Here is a 16,227-nt window from a genome sequence, read left to right as displayed (position 1 = left end):
ATCTCTCACACTGCAGGAGAACCACCAGTGTCTCTGGGACCTGCAGTCCTCCAATGACGCAGCACACATTTGATTGTGCAGACTGCGTGGCTAAGTTAATCACAGCAACGATTTCCTACTGATTTAATGTCGGAATGTTTCTGTGCATTAATGAAGCCCATTAGAGTGTCGCTTATTGGTTTGAATGTTTGTTACAGTTGACGCTAGGAAATCTCGTTAACTTCCAGGCTAAAACATTGTTGCTATTAAAGGCAAAATATAATAATAGAAGCTGCAGTGTTTAGACTGTGACTGCAGATTGAGACTCATGGTTTTATTGAAGACAGATCAAATTCATCCAAACAACTCTAGGCTGAGGAAGAGTAAGGTCACAATGAATACAGTTCAAATATATTGTAAAAGTGTACAGTAATTCATTTTCATGAATAATATCACCAGATACATGACACAACATGAATTCAACATGAAGTCATGATCATTTATTGACTTTATACTCAGACATGACCATATCTTTAACTTTAATTAATTTTTTCATTCTCAAACCGTTCATTCTCTTCATTTTCCTCTCTGGAGCTAATCCCAGCTGTAATTGGGCAAGAGGCAGGGTACACCCTGAACAGATCGCCAGTCCATCACAGGGCTAAGGCAGACAACCATTCACGCTCACATTCACATCTACGGGCAATTTAGAGTCTCCATTTAACCTAAGCTGATTGTTTTTGGTCTGTGGGAGGAAGCCGGAGTACCCGGAGAGAACCCACGCTGGCACGGGGAAAACATGCTGACTCCAAATGGAAGGGCCCCAGCCGGCTGGCAGGTTCGAACCCAGAACCCTCGCGACAGTGCTAACCACAAAACCACAGTGTCGCCAACTTAACATATTATTGCATTAATTAGCCTAGTCAAAATAGCAGGTGGTTAACAAGAATACTGCAACAACAATATCAGAGAGCAGCCAAAATTGATTGTAAGGAGAGTGAATAAATGAGGAGGATATTCAGATACATGTTTTGTTGTAAATCTATAGACATTGGTCCAGCATTCAGTGTGAGTGTGTGCTGAAAATCAATCACACATCTAAGATGAGACCTCTCCAGTTGCTGTGGAGAGTCATACGATTATGTCTCCAATATGTCAGGAGTTACAGTGGTCTGCGAGGAGAGCTGATTCCTGTCATTCATGACATTGATTATGCAGCACAATCATTGAAGTTGTGGGTGGAAATATTGATAAAACCAGCAGGCAGGCAAGTCTGTTTCTGAGTTTCAGTAGCCCTATGATTGGGAATAAGGTGTTATAAACAGCCTTACTTGATGTGTCTGACATTGAAGTCTGTCTTAAACAACATATGGACGCACTCTACAGGAGGCCTCTATGAGAATGAAGTTAACATGAGAGGCTGTTGAAATAATAGCAGCTGACAAGAAGAGACAGGATTTAATCAAATTTTTTTTTTAAACAGTGAAAGTGCACTGATGGCTACATTGTGCTTCTGAGATTCAAGTTGGCTAGTAGTATCTTGTAGAACAGGATCAAGACTCCACTGTGCAGCTGCTTAAGTTACTGCAGTCCCGTGTGGCAGCACTGCAAAAGTACTTCAGAGAATTTGAGACATCTGCTCAGGCTCTCCCTGCAGTGACACAGACCTTTCAGCATGAGATGCAGAAAAAGAGGAAAAAATCTACTGAATCCACAAACAAAGTGATGCTTTGTGGGAGCCTGAAATTCAGGGTCAACAACATTAACATTGACAGCTTGCTTCTGGGATTGAACCAACAGCTGGATGCTTCCAAACACATTAACAGTCCATTTGGTGTGTTAATTAAGTTGAACTTTAATGATACATTGGTTACCTTTAAAATAAGCAAAAATATTCTCAATCCTGTGTCTATGGATAGAGACAAGTTTAGGATCTTTAGAGAAAGATTTATCCTCCTACAAACCAAGTTGAGAGATGGACTGCAGGCAACTTTCTACCAATATTTTTTGGTATTTTACTAAGATTAATTGTTACCTGGGAAGGAGGTTAATTTTCTAGCAAAATGTATTTTACAAAATAAACTGAGAACAACCATAACCAAAGGCTATGGGCGGTTCAGTAGGTTGAATTATGACAATTTAAAAACCCAGAGGTTAAATAAAAAAGAAAGAAAGAAAGCTAGTGGTAGGAATAAACAATTTGCTGTATGTGTACTAGTGCATAAAAGTGTACAATAAAGTCAGGTTAGGGTTCAGTTTTCCCCTAGAGATGCATGGTGGATGGGGGTGGGCAGGGCGAATCAATACAGTTTAAAGTGGTTCAGTTTTACAGTTAACATGTTCGGTGTTGACTACTGATGTGTGCAAATAAAGTTTCCACCACTAGACTATGAGATAGAATAACATTTCAACATGGGTACATGCAACACATAAACATACTGACTGCAGAGAGTTTATTGGTGCATGATGCATCCAGCCACCTGTTGTTCAGTAAAAGAGGAATCTGGGTACAGAAAAGCCAAACTAATACTAACTAATAGGATTTTGGCCCATTTACAAATGGCTCATTTGATTCTGCATGTTAATAACTATATGATTTAATGTGAATAGTCATTATGTTTTATTTACAAAACAAAAAGTAAATACATAACCAAATGGGCACTTAGTTAATTATAATGTGGGCCCTCATGAATTCATTCAACATGTCTTGCATTAATACTTTGATTGTTGGGCATTCTTTACAACATTAATGATTTTATTATAAAGTGGTCTCACCGGCGGTAATCCTTCTGTCACTGCAGTGAGAACGGTTTAATTGTATTTCTCAGAGCCACTGCTCCACAGCTCTCTCCAGGGTCAACTGCACAAGCGAGCACACATCCGCAGCAGAGATCCCCTGTGACTCCCATCGTGGGATTACAGAGCTGTTTAGAGCGGCCACATTTGATTTAAAGCCTCTGTTACACAAACAGAATGCATTGCTAGCATGTGCAGGCAGGAGCGATGCCACACTTCAGTATGAAAAAGTCGCTGATGGAGGGTGAATTAAATGAGTCTGTCTCTCTCTCTCTGTCTCTCTCTGTTGGCCTATTGCTTAGTGAAGTGTGGGGGATAATTACTTATGAGTGGGCTACTGTTATTGATGAGGTGGAGATGGAAAGAAGGGTTACATCTATCCATGAAAATAACCCATTTTATCTCTGTCAAGAAAACACTGTGTTCATTGAAATTTCTGATCTGCATCCAAAGCATCATATTATTGTAAAGGTTTGGCAGATAAATTAAGTGTTTGTCAATTACATTACATGGTGTGGTGATAATCTGCTGTCTTTTAGTCTTTTCATACTCATACTCATTGTACTCACTGTATTGACAATGGTCTTGACAGTCTTTCTCCAAATTAAATGCAAGAAAAATCTCTGTCTGGTGGTCATATGAGCGTGTTTGTTTCCACAAACAAAGAAATGCACAAATCCAAAGTCATTCATTCAATGTCTTTTTAAAAGACAATGATGAGATCCACGTCAGACTATTTACTGGGCACCCACACACAGTGAGCATACAGCAGCATCACTTAGCAGAAAAGAAACAAAGAGGATCAAGGACTGTGAGAAGAGAAAGGATGAAATCCTCACAATTTGGGCACACAGGAATAGACAGAATGCACAATGGCAGAGGCATGTCTTGTTTTCCTATTTAAACTGAGAACCAAAGCTGTCTTTTTTTAAAACAGAGATAGGCAGCAGACAGGAATGGTGTGTGTTCACCAGAGAGAGTGAGTGACAAGAGCTGCTGTTGAAGTATACATTACCTTCTGCAGCACATGTTGGCACATGCTTGCCACTCAGCTCTTAGTAATGATCTGTGGTGGCTCCAGTGACATTGAATAAGAAACAGAATTCATATTGTGGATTTACCGCATACCCCACTCCCTCCTGCTCAGACCTCCGTATCCACATATGTGAGGACTGACACACTAAGATGTAAATATAGACAGTATATACACACATTGGGTTACATTGTAGTACATTTTAAGGCCCTGCACATTTCCACAGATGTTTTCACCTCTGGCTATTTAGATTTCTGCTCTCTCTTGTATATTCCCACACAGTCCTGCAAGGACTACTAATCAGGCTGTCAAGTGAAATCACCTGTGTGTGCAGGGCCTTTACAAACTGTTACTAAACCAACATCATATCCTTTATTTTACTCATGTTTTAAAATGATTTCATGACCTGCTATGAAAACTAATGAGTAAAAAAACAACACAAATTAATAAAAGATGAAGCATAACTTTTAACGATTGTGAAAGTCAATATGGTTTAACTGGTTTATTAACTAATATTACACTGTCAATCCAGCCAGGGGTCAATAAAACCTGCAGCAATAAATGTGCTTGGCAAACATGGTCATTAAAGTACAGAACATAGCTCTATTGGCATATTGTGGAGCTCAGTTTTTTAAATTACTTGTATATTGACATGTTTACTGTTGAATTAACAGGACAAATACAGCATAGCTACAGTTATAGCTGAAGGTTTGGCAGGCTAAGTTGTTCTCACTGCCTGAGCCACACACACTGAAAAATATAGTCCTTGTTATTGCAACTCGCAACTTGTGTTGTGCCGATAACGCAAAGATGGTCCAATTTCTCAAACTCATCCATGCTCCGTCTGCTTGTCTTGTAGGGGTCCCCTCGAGCCTTTTCAGGTTGTTAAATCTCCTCTGGTTCCATCATACAGTATATGGCAGTGGGATATAGCTTATGTTTGTGTGACATCTTGAAGTTTTTATTTACGTTAACTTTTTTGATTGCATATAATAAAACGCTCCAAACGCCAGGTCACATGCACAGTCCTAGTTATTGGAACAGGGGTGTATAGTAGGAACAAGGTGTGTTGGGGTCACTTAGCATGTGTGCACAGTCTAAATCGACAAATTATAATGTTCGAGTTCAAGATTGGCATTTTTATATCTGTATATTATTATGGTGCAATCTGGTGTCAACATGATATACAGCTGCAGTGAAAATATGGAAACTTGTGATGTGCAAACAGAGCAGAAAACAAGCATAAAAGTGCTTGTAAAATAACATTCAAATAGACCACTGGACACAAATTTATATTTGCAGGCTTGAAACATGATGCCTACCAATCTGCTTTTTATTATATTACTCGTATTGTGCATTTGCCGTCTGCTGTGTCTGCATTTCTGTTGATTTGTGTGCATCATAAACAGTTTTTTTGGAGGACCTGCTAGTGTTCGAGCCACAAATTGTCCTGATGATGGTTATCTTAACGTGAAACTTGCCCAACCCCACAACACAATATATCACACATCCTGCTATTTCAGCCACCAGCATACTGTTTCCTTGAGGCAAGAGGTAAAGGACTGGTCCAATATTCTGATGTACTTTAATACTCATTCATCTCCTCTCAATGATCTTTTCTCAATCATTAGCAGAAAAAATAGGAGACAGGCAGACAGGTTCTATGAATTATGACAAACATTGATACACAATTCAACTTCACTAACCTACCAGCTGTGTCACTGTTTACATAAGCAATCAAAGCTTTTAAAAAAAACATTTAAATAAAGAATCAAAATTATCTTGTACTTCTGAAGTAATTCAATTCAAATGTCAGGGAAGATTAAGAAAAACTATTTATCTTTGTACTTGGTATCTTTCTCCTCACTGTTTGGCAAACCTGTCTGCCCAGGAAAAGGGGCAATTTTCAGGAAGAAATAGGGGTTACTGTGAACCCGCAAGGCCACCAGGATGGGAGTGGCCGTGTAGAGCAAGTTAGCTGTCAGCACACACCAGAAAGCCTCATTTGGGATACGGAATGGAGCTGTGGTACGGGAATGGAGGGACCCCCCCATGTGGGCCCACTGACACTGGAGAGAGAAGATGCACAAATTTAGGAAGCTGGCTACTCAGAGGACAAGGTGAGTGCAGTCTGCAACCTTATACATTAAAAACAGGCTTTAATCAAGGATATGGTCTCCTCATGGTCTCAATCTTTCTGTCTGACCAAGAAAAAGCAACAGCAGCTTGTTCATTAAAAAAATAAAACGTGCTTCTACAGTGCATCACTAACAGGATGAGAGCTCACTACGTAGAGTTTAATTGCAGTAATATGTGTCAGACCTCTTTGTGCTGAATAGATAATGAAAACTTGAATCAATCAGAAGCCAGTAATTATCACAATTACTTCATGCAATGGAACAGACTGTCAGTGGGACCCACTTTAGTATGCAACACCTGCGTCCTAAACTATGTATTCAGACACAGCCCCACTTATTGACTGTTTGTCTTCATGGTGTTACCTGGATCATGGCTCCAGCTAAGAACATGGTCCAGTCTGACATCCAGGTGCACCCCGGCTTCAGGAGACCGTAAACAAATGCACCCATCAGGGGTAGTCCGTAGAAGAACAAGTGCAGCATCTATAAAAACAAATGTAACAACATTTATTGCGCTACACATGCCTGCATTATTATTTCTTACAAAACTGACAATCAGATTTTCCTGATTTTGAATGACTTGGATCGGTATTTGACAGCTTATATTAATTCGGTATGCTTCACATTGATGTACATGAGTTCTTCCTAGATCCATTGAGAGTAGAAAGAGCCGTCTTTTTTTTAGGGCCCTAACTCTTCTGCAATTAATGCAGTACGTCCTCGTTCTCCTCTAACCTGTACTGCACTTCATCTACTCACAGTGAATACAAAAGAAGACTGCTTAAAGCTGAAAATACAAATACATACAGTACATCTTCAACATAAAGTGCAAAACTATAGTGGAATACTAATTGTAAGTAATTTATAAGTAAAACTGAATTTATGTTTTCGTTTTTCAACGTTTTCATGAGTAAGCAGTATTTTTAATGTTGAAAATGGTCCATGTTTTGCTAGGTCCAGGTACTTCATAATGATGCTAATTAAAATATAACACTGCATCAGTTTTAACTTTATCATCTTATCTCATGTTGAATGTAAAAATTTAATCTGCAACATAACTAATAACTGCAGCTACCAGTTAAATGAAGCACATTAAAAAGTACAACAGTCCCTTCAGCTTTCATAAAATGAAAACACTTTAGTAAAGTCTCAGTATCTCAAAACTGAGACTTTTGTTTTTGTGGCTGCCAGCAGCTCTTCCTCCTATGGACAGTCCCAGATGGAGAGATTTCCTCCAGCAGGCCAGCACGCTGTTAGCTGCTGAAGCTAAAACTGTCTTGATCAGCGTATATTTGAACATGAGCTGTGGGAGGTGAGTGTTATCATTCTTATCTTTCTATACATACATTTCATGACCCCGCCTTTTCAGGGCTCATTTTAAACAGCAGATGACAAGTTGAGCCATTGTCAACCAAATTTAACTTTTTATAAATTTGTCGTCAAAGCCAATATTAACACCAGGATTCATGTTTTTCATCACAGTACAGTTCTGTAATTTTAGTTCACAACTCGAAAAACATATTTTAGGGTGTAGTACACTGCTTGAGCACATCGGTACTTCCCAACCCTACACTTTCTCAAATACATACTTTCGCCCTCCGCAAAAATTACTGCTTCCACACATAGGTCATTACAGAGACTGTCTTGACCTTCAACTTAAAATATTTGGCGCATGAAAGCCAGTTTCCCACTTTATAAAACCCTCAAATTATACCACTGAACGGTTTCTTTTCATTCTCAGTCTGAGGTTGAGATGAATTCTAATGAGTTCAGTCCAGGGCCTGAAAGCCAATCATATATGCCCTTCAGTCTTTTGTTAAAATGTCTTTTTAGTGCTGCCACAGTAATCTGTCACATATCGTTCATCATCATCAATGAATAAAGAGGTCAGTTAGTGAAAAAAACAGTGTAACCCTCTGCAACAAACCAAACTTCATTGCGTTTCTCCACACATGCACACATAAATACCCACACACACAAACACACATTTGCAAAGGCTGCTAACCAAGACGTACTTTCACATGCTATACACACACTCTCCTCCCACCCAGCGGGATGCTGATGGGGGGCTTTGGGCGAGGGATTATGTGGTCAGTTATTTAAAACAGGCTGGAAAGGAACTTTTAGGTGCAGCAGACAAAGCAGATTGTGGAGACAGACAGAGAAAAAAGGACCCACCATAACTCTGGGGAAGCCCACGGGATCCTTCAGGTATGGTTCGTAGTGCTTCAGGTAGACAGAACAGGCTTCTAGTGGAGAGTCCAGAGCCACCTACAGAGGGTAGACAAAATAACACATTACCATATACTGTAATACAGCAGTACACCACAATTAGCATAAATGCAAACATCTGTCTGACAGACTGAATAGAAAATAAATGTGCACACAAACACTTACAGTAGGCACATAAGTATGCTCATTATATTATGCTGTCTAATTAGAATATGAAATATGTAACAAAATAGTTCTGATAAAATAAATGATCCATATGTCATTGCCCTAGGCTTTTAAGCGAGATCCTTATTAGAGAATCAACACATAATGCTCCCATGTGCCTCAATTAGTTCAACGAATGGCTTGTCAAAGCAAAAATAATGAATCCCGAATTAATCCTCGACACTCCCTGGACAAACTGTTCTGCATAAGCAACACTTCAGGCTAAATGACTTTTAAAACTACTATTAGAGCCTTGCCCTAAAGTCCATGTCCTTAACATGAATTTGATTACTCAGTCTGCCTCACTCACCAAGCCTCTGAGGATGGTAAAGGCCATGGCAGCTAAAAGGAGCAGCACCAGGAACAGGTCCAAGGGGCGCCAGATCAACTTCATGGTCTGAACATGCATAGCCTGTGAGGAGATTCCAACATACAGAGGTAGTTAGTCATGGTCAAGGTTTCATAGCATACTTTCTTGGTACCTGTGTTTCTGCACAGTAGAGGAGCATTAAGATTTTCCCTCCAGGTTTTCATACATCAAGATCTCTTCAGTCCAAGACAAATTCAAGAACAAGCTAGCTTGAGTTTGGGTTTGTTTGATTACAAAGGTCCCCCATTCAAGATGATTTAGTGTTAGACTATCAGCTACTGTTTGTTATACCCTTAAAATGGTACTCCACTGATTTAGCATTGCACTCCTATAATACTATCAGACTAACAATGAGCAGTTTTTTTTCAAAGGATTCCAATTAATGCAGCAAAACTTTAAATATTGTCTTTTTACCCCCAGATCTTTTTTTAATTTCAAACTTATTGTCTTTAGCCACAGCCATCTTTCTCTGCATCCTTACATCACTTGAGGGAATTTATCAGATTTCACGCAGCTTCTTCTAGAGCCAGTAAACAGACTTTGATGTGAACAATGTATGGGGTTCCACTTTAAGACTCTTTAAGACAATTACTGCATCATGTATTAGGAAAGAGAAATCACAAGTATTCAAAAGTAGTGCATAATAACTGAAATGTGGTAAAGCAGTGTAGCTACACAACTCTGGTTATCTTCTTCCAGATTCAGATGAGCACGATAGAAGCTCACTACAAGGCTGACCACAGCAATGGAAATTACAGCAACTAATAAAAAATAAATGATGTTTTTAATTGGCTGCACTGCGTCACCTTTCACAAAAGACAACATTTGTACTATGGATGAATTTTGATTAAACCATTCAGAAAAGACCACTTTTAACCTCTCATCATTCATGTCGAGGTCTAAACATTCATGCGTCATACTTACATTGTATCCACCGATTAGAGGTCTGTCCTTGGGCCTTGTGAATAGTGTGATTGCTCCCCATACAGGCATCAAAAGGAAGAGGAAGTTCAACCAGAAGGCTGGACGGATGTCTGACCCATATTTACCTTCACAAAAAAAAAAAAGATATTGACTTTGTACTCACCCATACGAACATATGCAATAAACATCTCAACATGAATCAGTAATCAAACTTTGAAATAAAACCTCTATGGGGTACTAAGCAAACACTGTATCTATGACAACACAACAGAGAGAACAACATTTTGCCTGTAGACTAGTTTGATCTTGTGACACTTATGCATGCAGTTTGAAATGCCAACAACAGATGCTTTAAGTCTGTTTTCTTTGTTCTCTGGGTTATAACGGCAAGCCAGGCACGAGGCAAGTATGTGTTGTGTTGGCAGGCTGAACTGTGACACTGATGGTACACGGCGGTGCAGATGTTCACTTGATTAAAACTTGTCATCACGGGACTGGTAGAGGGGAAATAGAGTATGAGGTTCACCTGCCACTATCCCGGCAATAAACACACTCATGTTGGCACACAAAGAGCCAGCCCAGAACAAGCCCAGGGTACGGTAGGCTTTCCTACGAGAGAAATGCAAAAGAAACACAGATTTTATGTAAGTTTAAAGATAGGAGGTAAGATAAAAGGTAATATGATCAATTACAAGGTGTTATTAGGTAAGGTAATTAAGGCAACAAACAGCTCTAAGGCGATATCTCATACGATCAAATACTGTATATTTTATGTGATACAAAGCCCAGCGCAGCTACTTCCAGTGGTAAAAGGTTGACAATGTTTAAAAGAGGGTCTCATTTCCATGATAGAAAAATGCCCGGAGTCAGGTCTAGCTCGGAAATCTTGTACTCAATGACTGCACTTTATGACTTACTCACTCTGGAAAACCCTCTCTTTTTTGAAAAATATTGTGTAACTCAGGATTTTAATGCACCCCATGAATCACAGAGGTAAAATATCCCATGTGTTCCACTGAATGTATAGTTTCCTTCAGAAAAACTACAATACATGAAAATAATGGGTAAGAAGCTCATCATGTACTGTATGTATGTAATTTAATCTTTGTACTGAAATGTTTTCCTGCACAGCTTTCCCACACAGCATCCTTAGTAGTGTAATCGGTATGACATATTACATAGCTCTTTGCGCTTGTTTCTCTATGATGTCATTTGAAGCAGGCATTTTGTGATGGAGAGCAAGACAAATGAGCTTGACATGACTTGACCTGACACCTACCTGTCTGTTATCCTGCTGATCATCGCCAGGTACATGATAAAGTGTGCTATTCCATCCCAGTAACACATCATGATGGCGTAGGCTGTCCCCAGGTAAGGCTCACCCTGAAACACAGACATTACATGTGCAAATACTGTGCAGCATACAGTGTATTAATGACAGTGGCTTAACTTGGAGCTTTCTGCTTTGCCTGTATAATCTTTGAAATGTGTTTTAAGTCCAGGCACAGACATCTTGTCTTGTCCCAGTGTAAATGATCATTTTATATATGACAATAAAAAACTTACTGTCTTCTGATAGAAGTCCATAAAGCCAGATATAATGCCATCATACTCCAAGGCGCTTGTCAGGTCAATGATACAAGTAAAGCAAAATACTGCAAACACTGCAAAGCAAAAGAAAGATCAGTGGGGTAACAACAAACACTGACTTGACAGTCGATTTGTTAATTTTTACTGTACTTTTATCTTGTGTGTGGTATAACTTAAGTCACTTTCAGGGACACAAACTAGACCAGTTGACTAGTGACAGCTTTTGCAGTTGGGGACAAAAGCTGTGTCCCAAATTGGTAAAACACAAATTTTTGGGTAAGTGTTTAAGATTGGGATAAGGGGTTAGGTTTAGGCAAGAAATTGTTATGATTAGGTTTAGGGTAAGTTTGCAAGAAATTAATGTGAGTCTATGTAAATACTCCAAAAGTGGCTTAAGCAAACCAGTGTGTGTGTCTTTTAGGTAGGACTGTCACTGTGAAATATCAACTACATACTCATGACATGTTAAGCAGCTTTGCCAGCTTTGAAAAAACGTCATTCAGAAAGCACTGCGGTTCTGAAAGTTTTGTGTAATTACTTAATCTACTTTGTTTCGCCACATTGAAAAATGCTTACACATAGTTTATGCAAAGCATGCCAAAACCTTGTGAACTTTTCTCTCACTCCCAGTTTGTCTGCCTCTTCCACGTTATATAGTCACCATCTTTGAGTTCAAAATATTCTTCTTCGAGTGGCTGGTCATTGATTTATGGGACTGCATGCAGAGAAAATTAAGTCTTGAGCATTGAGATAGGCTGGAGGCATATTTATATTGAGTCCATGGTGAACAGCCTTCTCTTATCCTCAGGTTAAGAGACCAGCAGAACTGAAAGGCCATGTCCACAAGACAGAATTTTAAGTGTGGAGCTACACAAACATAAGTGGCATGTGGGCCTTACTAATACTCTAAACTAAAATGCCTGTCATAGACTCTCTTATCAATAGTTCCACTCCTTGTAGGTTTTTGCAAGAAATTCAAAAGCTAAAAAATGTTGCTTTATTACTGCATTCAGAATAAGTAGAAACACTGCCACCGTGGTTAAAGCATTCCCTCCCATAGCAATTGCGTATATGTTTGTATCATATATATGAACAAATGGCAGGACAACTACAATTTTAAAGTATGATCCAACACGCACAACACAACACAGGTATTGGATCATACCTTGCTAGGAGACCTTTGAGTTGAGTTTAGGTTTGAGCAACACCAAAGTTATTTATCTGTTTTTCGAAGGTAGTAGAACATTAAATGGACCACAACTCAAGGCACCTAACCAAAACTGCAATTATAGTTGATTGGAGACGTTCAACTGTACTATGCCAAACTCTTATCTCCACCATTCAGGACCAAGCGCCAGACTTGGGGTGACAGAGGTTTTTCCATAATTCCCCCCTCCCCCTGCAAATCTGGGTCCAAACACATCCACAACTTCACTGATGAGCTACCTTTTTGATTTTGGTGTGTTGCTCTATAAATAAAATGTATCATTATAATTATTATCTGCAGTAGAACGCTGAAGTAAATATTATATGGCTGTAGAATAGAAAAAGGCATACACAGGGTATCTTTTCTGTCCGTGATAAACTGCTGAAGGATCATGCGCACAGGACTGTTGATAAGTGGAAATATGTGTTCTAGACTGATTAATTCTGGTATCAACTGCACTGTGCACATTCACAATGACACACTCAGCATGTGGGGTAAACAGCGTGAGGCAATGGACCCCTCAAGCATGGTAACAATTGTACACACCAGTTTTCTTGATGAGATGAAGACCTTCACTGGGATGAAGAGGAAAAAAAGCATCCATAAAAAGGAGCACCCACACATAAATGTTTGGAGGTTGGATAAAGCTCACATCTGTGATTTACAGTTGGAATTAGTTCACAGAAAACTGCTGTAAAAGGCTTTACAATGATTTACTGCCTGGACATTGCAGAAAGTCATTGTAAAGGGAATCACTCTGTGTTGTGACACGGGCGTCTCTCTGCAGATACCACGGCTTAGACCGCTCTAACACATCCTCCCTATCTGTCCTTCACACGCTCTTTGCACACACATGCACATACTGCATAGACATACAGCAGCGCTCACGGTACACAACACACATTTTGTCTCTCTTGTGTACTGGTGTCTGTGTAATCCTTGGGGCATCCGGGTTTATCTCTGACATCTAACAGGTAAGATAGCGGGGGGATTATGGCTCTCCATCATTGAGAAGAGCCTGCCACAGCTTTGCCCCCGTTGTTGCGGTTCTCATGCACAACACTAGCATTGCCTTGAGCACCTACTTCTGATATATAACCTCATTTCTGTCCCAATAGCATAGCCCCTGGCATCAGCCGTAGGGGTGTGTTTCTGGGTAAACCCTTGGCTAGAAATGGAGAATATAGTTTGACCGATAGCTATACACATAACAAGGCGCAATATGACACTAATCACTGTAAAACAGCTTAATTAAAGGTGCATGACAGGTTCACAAGCTTCTAAAAATAAAGAGCCGGCAATCTGCCACATGACCAAACTGGGGAAAAAAAGTCTTGATGGTATTCAGGTTAAGTCAACTGTGGTGTCAGAATGGTTTTATACAGGAGCAGTGAGTGTGACGTCTGTATGACCGTTTTCCAATAGTTGTGCCATTTGCTTCAAGGTCAGTCAAGGACTCAGGCTAAAAAGAATAGCAAAAAGGTTAAGTAAGTGCAAGTGCTGCGAAGGCCGACTCAGCCTGCAGAGGGTTTGGGTCAGTCATGCCTTAGAAAAGTCTGGTTAAGCTTCATGAGCCTGACCAGTCTAAGCTGCTTTCGACATATCGGGTGAAATCACATCGAAAACAATCCACGTGTTCACTTCAACACAGTGAGTAGTGAGTGAAAGCTTTGGAAATCCTTTTGTGGGAGTTTGAATTTGCTTCAACACAATGCAGAGTAGTCATTAACCTTTGAAGATATTTGGAAATATATTGCAAGTAAGTTGGGAAATGCACATAGCTGTGTTAATTACCAAAGAATAAGACGTCTTTCGGTGGGTTGCCACGAGTGATGAGGAAGTAGAAGAGAAACACGATCACCAAAACAGCAACGCCAATCTCCAGAATCACATAAGGCCTGTTGAAACCGGGAAATTTCACTGTTACCCATGAATAATAACAACACATTGTCCAATTTTTTTAACACAACCAAACTGCTGATGCGCTGAAATTTTAGACACCAGTCTCCCTCTCATTTTCTGCTTCATTCTCTTGACTAATTATTTTCTCCGATGGAAGTTGTGCCAGTCTTCTCTGCAGTGCTAAATAAGTAAATGATGATGAATGGGGAGTCGGAGAGAATGATAATCACATAACACCCAGAGTTAGCATCAGGAGAAATAATACTGAAGTGTGCAGGAAATCTGTGTGATAGATGAATTGCATCCACAGACAGCGAACACACAGCTGGTGTGGTCATTTGTGTGGCTGGAGTCCTGGTGAGATGGCAGAGCCACATTGAATTTCCCTTCTATTGAATTTCTGAGCATTGAATTTTTGAAGCATCACTCGGTCCTGACATTTGGCAAGATCATTCTGATTCTGTTCTGCTGGTATTGTTCAGATAAAACAACTGTCATAAAAAATATACTTTTCAAAATAATGTATTTTGCATATTGTATTGAGTATATTGGACTGCTTGTTTTGTAATATCCAATATTTATAAAACGATTTTTACTTTATAGACTTATCAGGATATCCAAATAATATTACTCTCAAAGTTACAAAATGAAAGTATTTTACATTATTGTTGGTTAACGGTTGCTGCATGGTGGTGTGTCTACCGTTGCTTTTAAAAGCACAGCTTTACAAATGCTTAATCAATCACTGGCAGAGGTGTGGGAAGCAGCAAGCAAAGGCCATGTTAGTTCAGCTCTGCCATCTATGTTTACTGGTCAAAGGTACCACTGCCTTGCAATGGAAAAGATTAATGTGCTCAAGGTATCTCCCAGTAAACAACATTACATCCTCTGAAACTTCCAATGCGTGCTCACAGAAGGAAAACAAATGCTGTGAGAGCAAAGGGAAGCTCCCTCGCTACCTCTCCAATTCAACACTACAGGAAGATTTATGCACACAATACTGTTTGTTTGCAGAGTGGAAGAGCATGAGGCATATTGTATATCAAGAGCAATTTATCAAACTCTTCTGTGCAGTCTGTATTGATTGTCAATGTCCACAAACTAAAAAAAAAGCCAGCAGGGATATTCACACAGGAGGAGTATGAAAGTCTGCCGAAAAAAGAGAAATATACAGTATAAGTGTGAGGGAGTAGTGCAACATGTGTTTTTTTTTATTGAGCCAATTGATGCAGTATACAATGACACACTGGAGATGTTACTCTGGCATGTTTAGAGGCAAAATGGATTAACCTTGAAGAGGAACATAATCCTTTACTGCTTAGCAAAATAATTAGCTAATATTTCATATCAGATTATTTTAACACATTCATTACCTTATTCTTTATGCATCCTATTCATTCTCTGTCGGATTTCATCATATCAAATTCAAATTATACTCAAACAGAACTGAACTCCTATGATTAGGGGTGCTCCATATGGTCAATGATTTCTTAGGCAGAGAAATATGCCTTCAATTTTGAGCTGACAGTGTCCTCTAGTGTTGTTAAAATATACTGTACACATCACCTGCACAATTACACATTATATTCTTGTAATTCTATGCATATTATTAAAAGCCAGTCAATTTACAGCTTACCACAAAGGTAACATTTATATTTTCAAACTTGAATATATATGTTTATATATACCTGAATATATACAGCTTCTAGACACAAGTAATAAGTGAATGTTATAACTTACTCTTGAAATTCAGGGATGGTGTTCATGGCATAAAGAATGCCAAGGGCAGAAAATGAAAACAAAAAAACTAAAGTCTCCATTTCTTCAAAAGCTCTTCAGTACTCCTCCCTGC

General features: G+C 39.3%; 2 protein-coding genes across 2 annotated transcripts in view; both read right to left on the bottom strand.

Moving 5' to 3' along the window:
* Window positions 1–16,227, bottom strand: part of ubxn6 (UBX domain protein 6) — a 409,082-nt gene that overhangs the window by 128,585 nt on the left and 264,270 nt on the right. The gene's annotated exons all lie outside the window — the stretch shown is intronic.
* Window positions 5,165–16,195, bottom strand: tm6sf2b (transmembrane 6 superfamily member 2b). Its single transcript, XM_062424555.1, has 10 exons — window positions 16,116–16,195; window positions 14,268–14,371; window positions 11,243–11,340; window positions 10,956–11,059; window positions 10,203–10,285; window positions 9,677–9,801; window positions 8,693–8,794; window positions 8,125–8,217; window positions 6,310–6,429; window positions 5,165–5,877 (listed from the first exon to the last, which is right to left on the bottom strand). Exons 1-10 carry the CDS (start codon window positions 16,193–16,195, stop codon window positions 5,641–5,643), a joined length of 1,146 nt encoding a protein of 381 aa, XP_062280539.1. The 3' UTR covers window positions 5,165–5,640.

This window comes from Scomber scombrus, chromosome 8, assembly GCF_963691925.1.
Source record: "Scomber scombrus chromosome 8, fScoSco1.1, whole genome shotgun sequence".
In the NCBI taxonomy this organism is placed as follows: Eukaryota; Metazoa; Chordata; class Actinopteri; order Scombriformes; family Scombridae; genus Scomber; species Scomber scombrus.
Note: the sequence above shows the minus strand (reverse complement) of the source record. Positions and strands in the feature narration are given on the sequence as shown.

Excerpts from the sequence above, each read along its gene's own strand:
- tm6sf2b (XM_062424555.1), bottom strand. The coding sequence starts at position 16,195 with ATGGAGACTTTAGTTTTTTTGTTTTCATTTTCTGCCCTTGGCATTCTT. Across the intron at positions 11,341-14,267 it reads GAAAGACGTCTTATTCTTTG|TGTTTGCAGTATTTTGCTTT; the intron begins GTAATTAACACA and ends TTTGCTTTGCAG. Across the intron at positions 8,795-9,676 it reads CTCTAATCGGTGGATACAAT|GCTATGCATGTTCAGACCAT; the intron begins GTAAGTATGACG and ends ATCTCCTCACAG.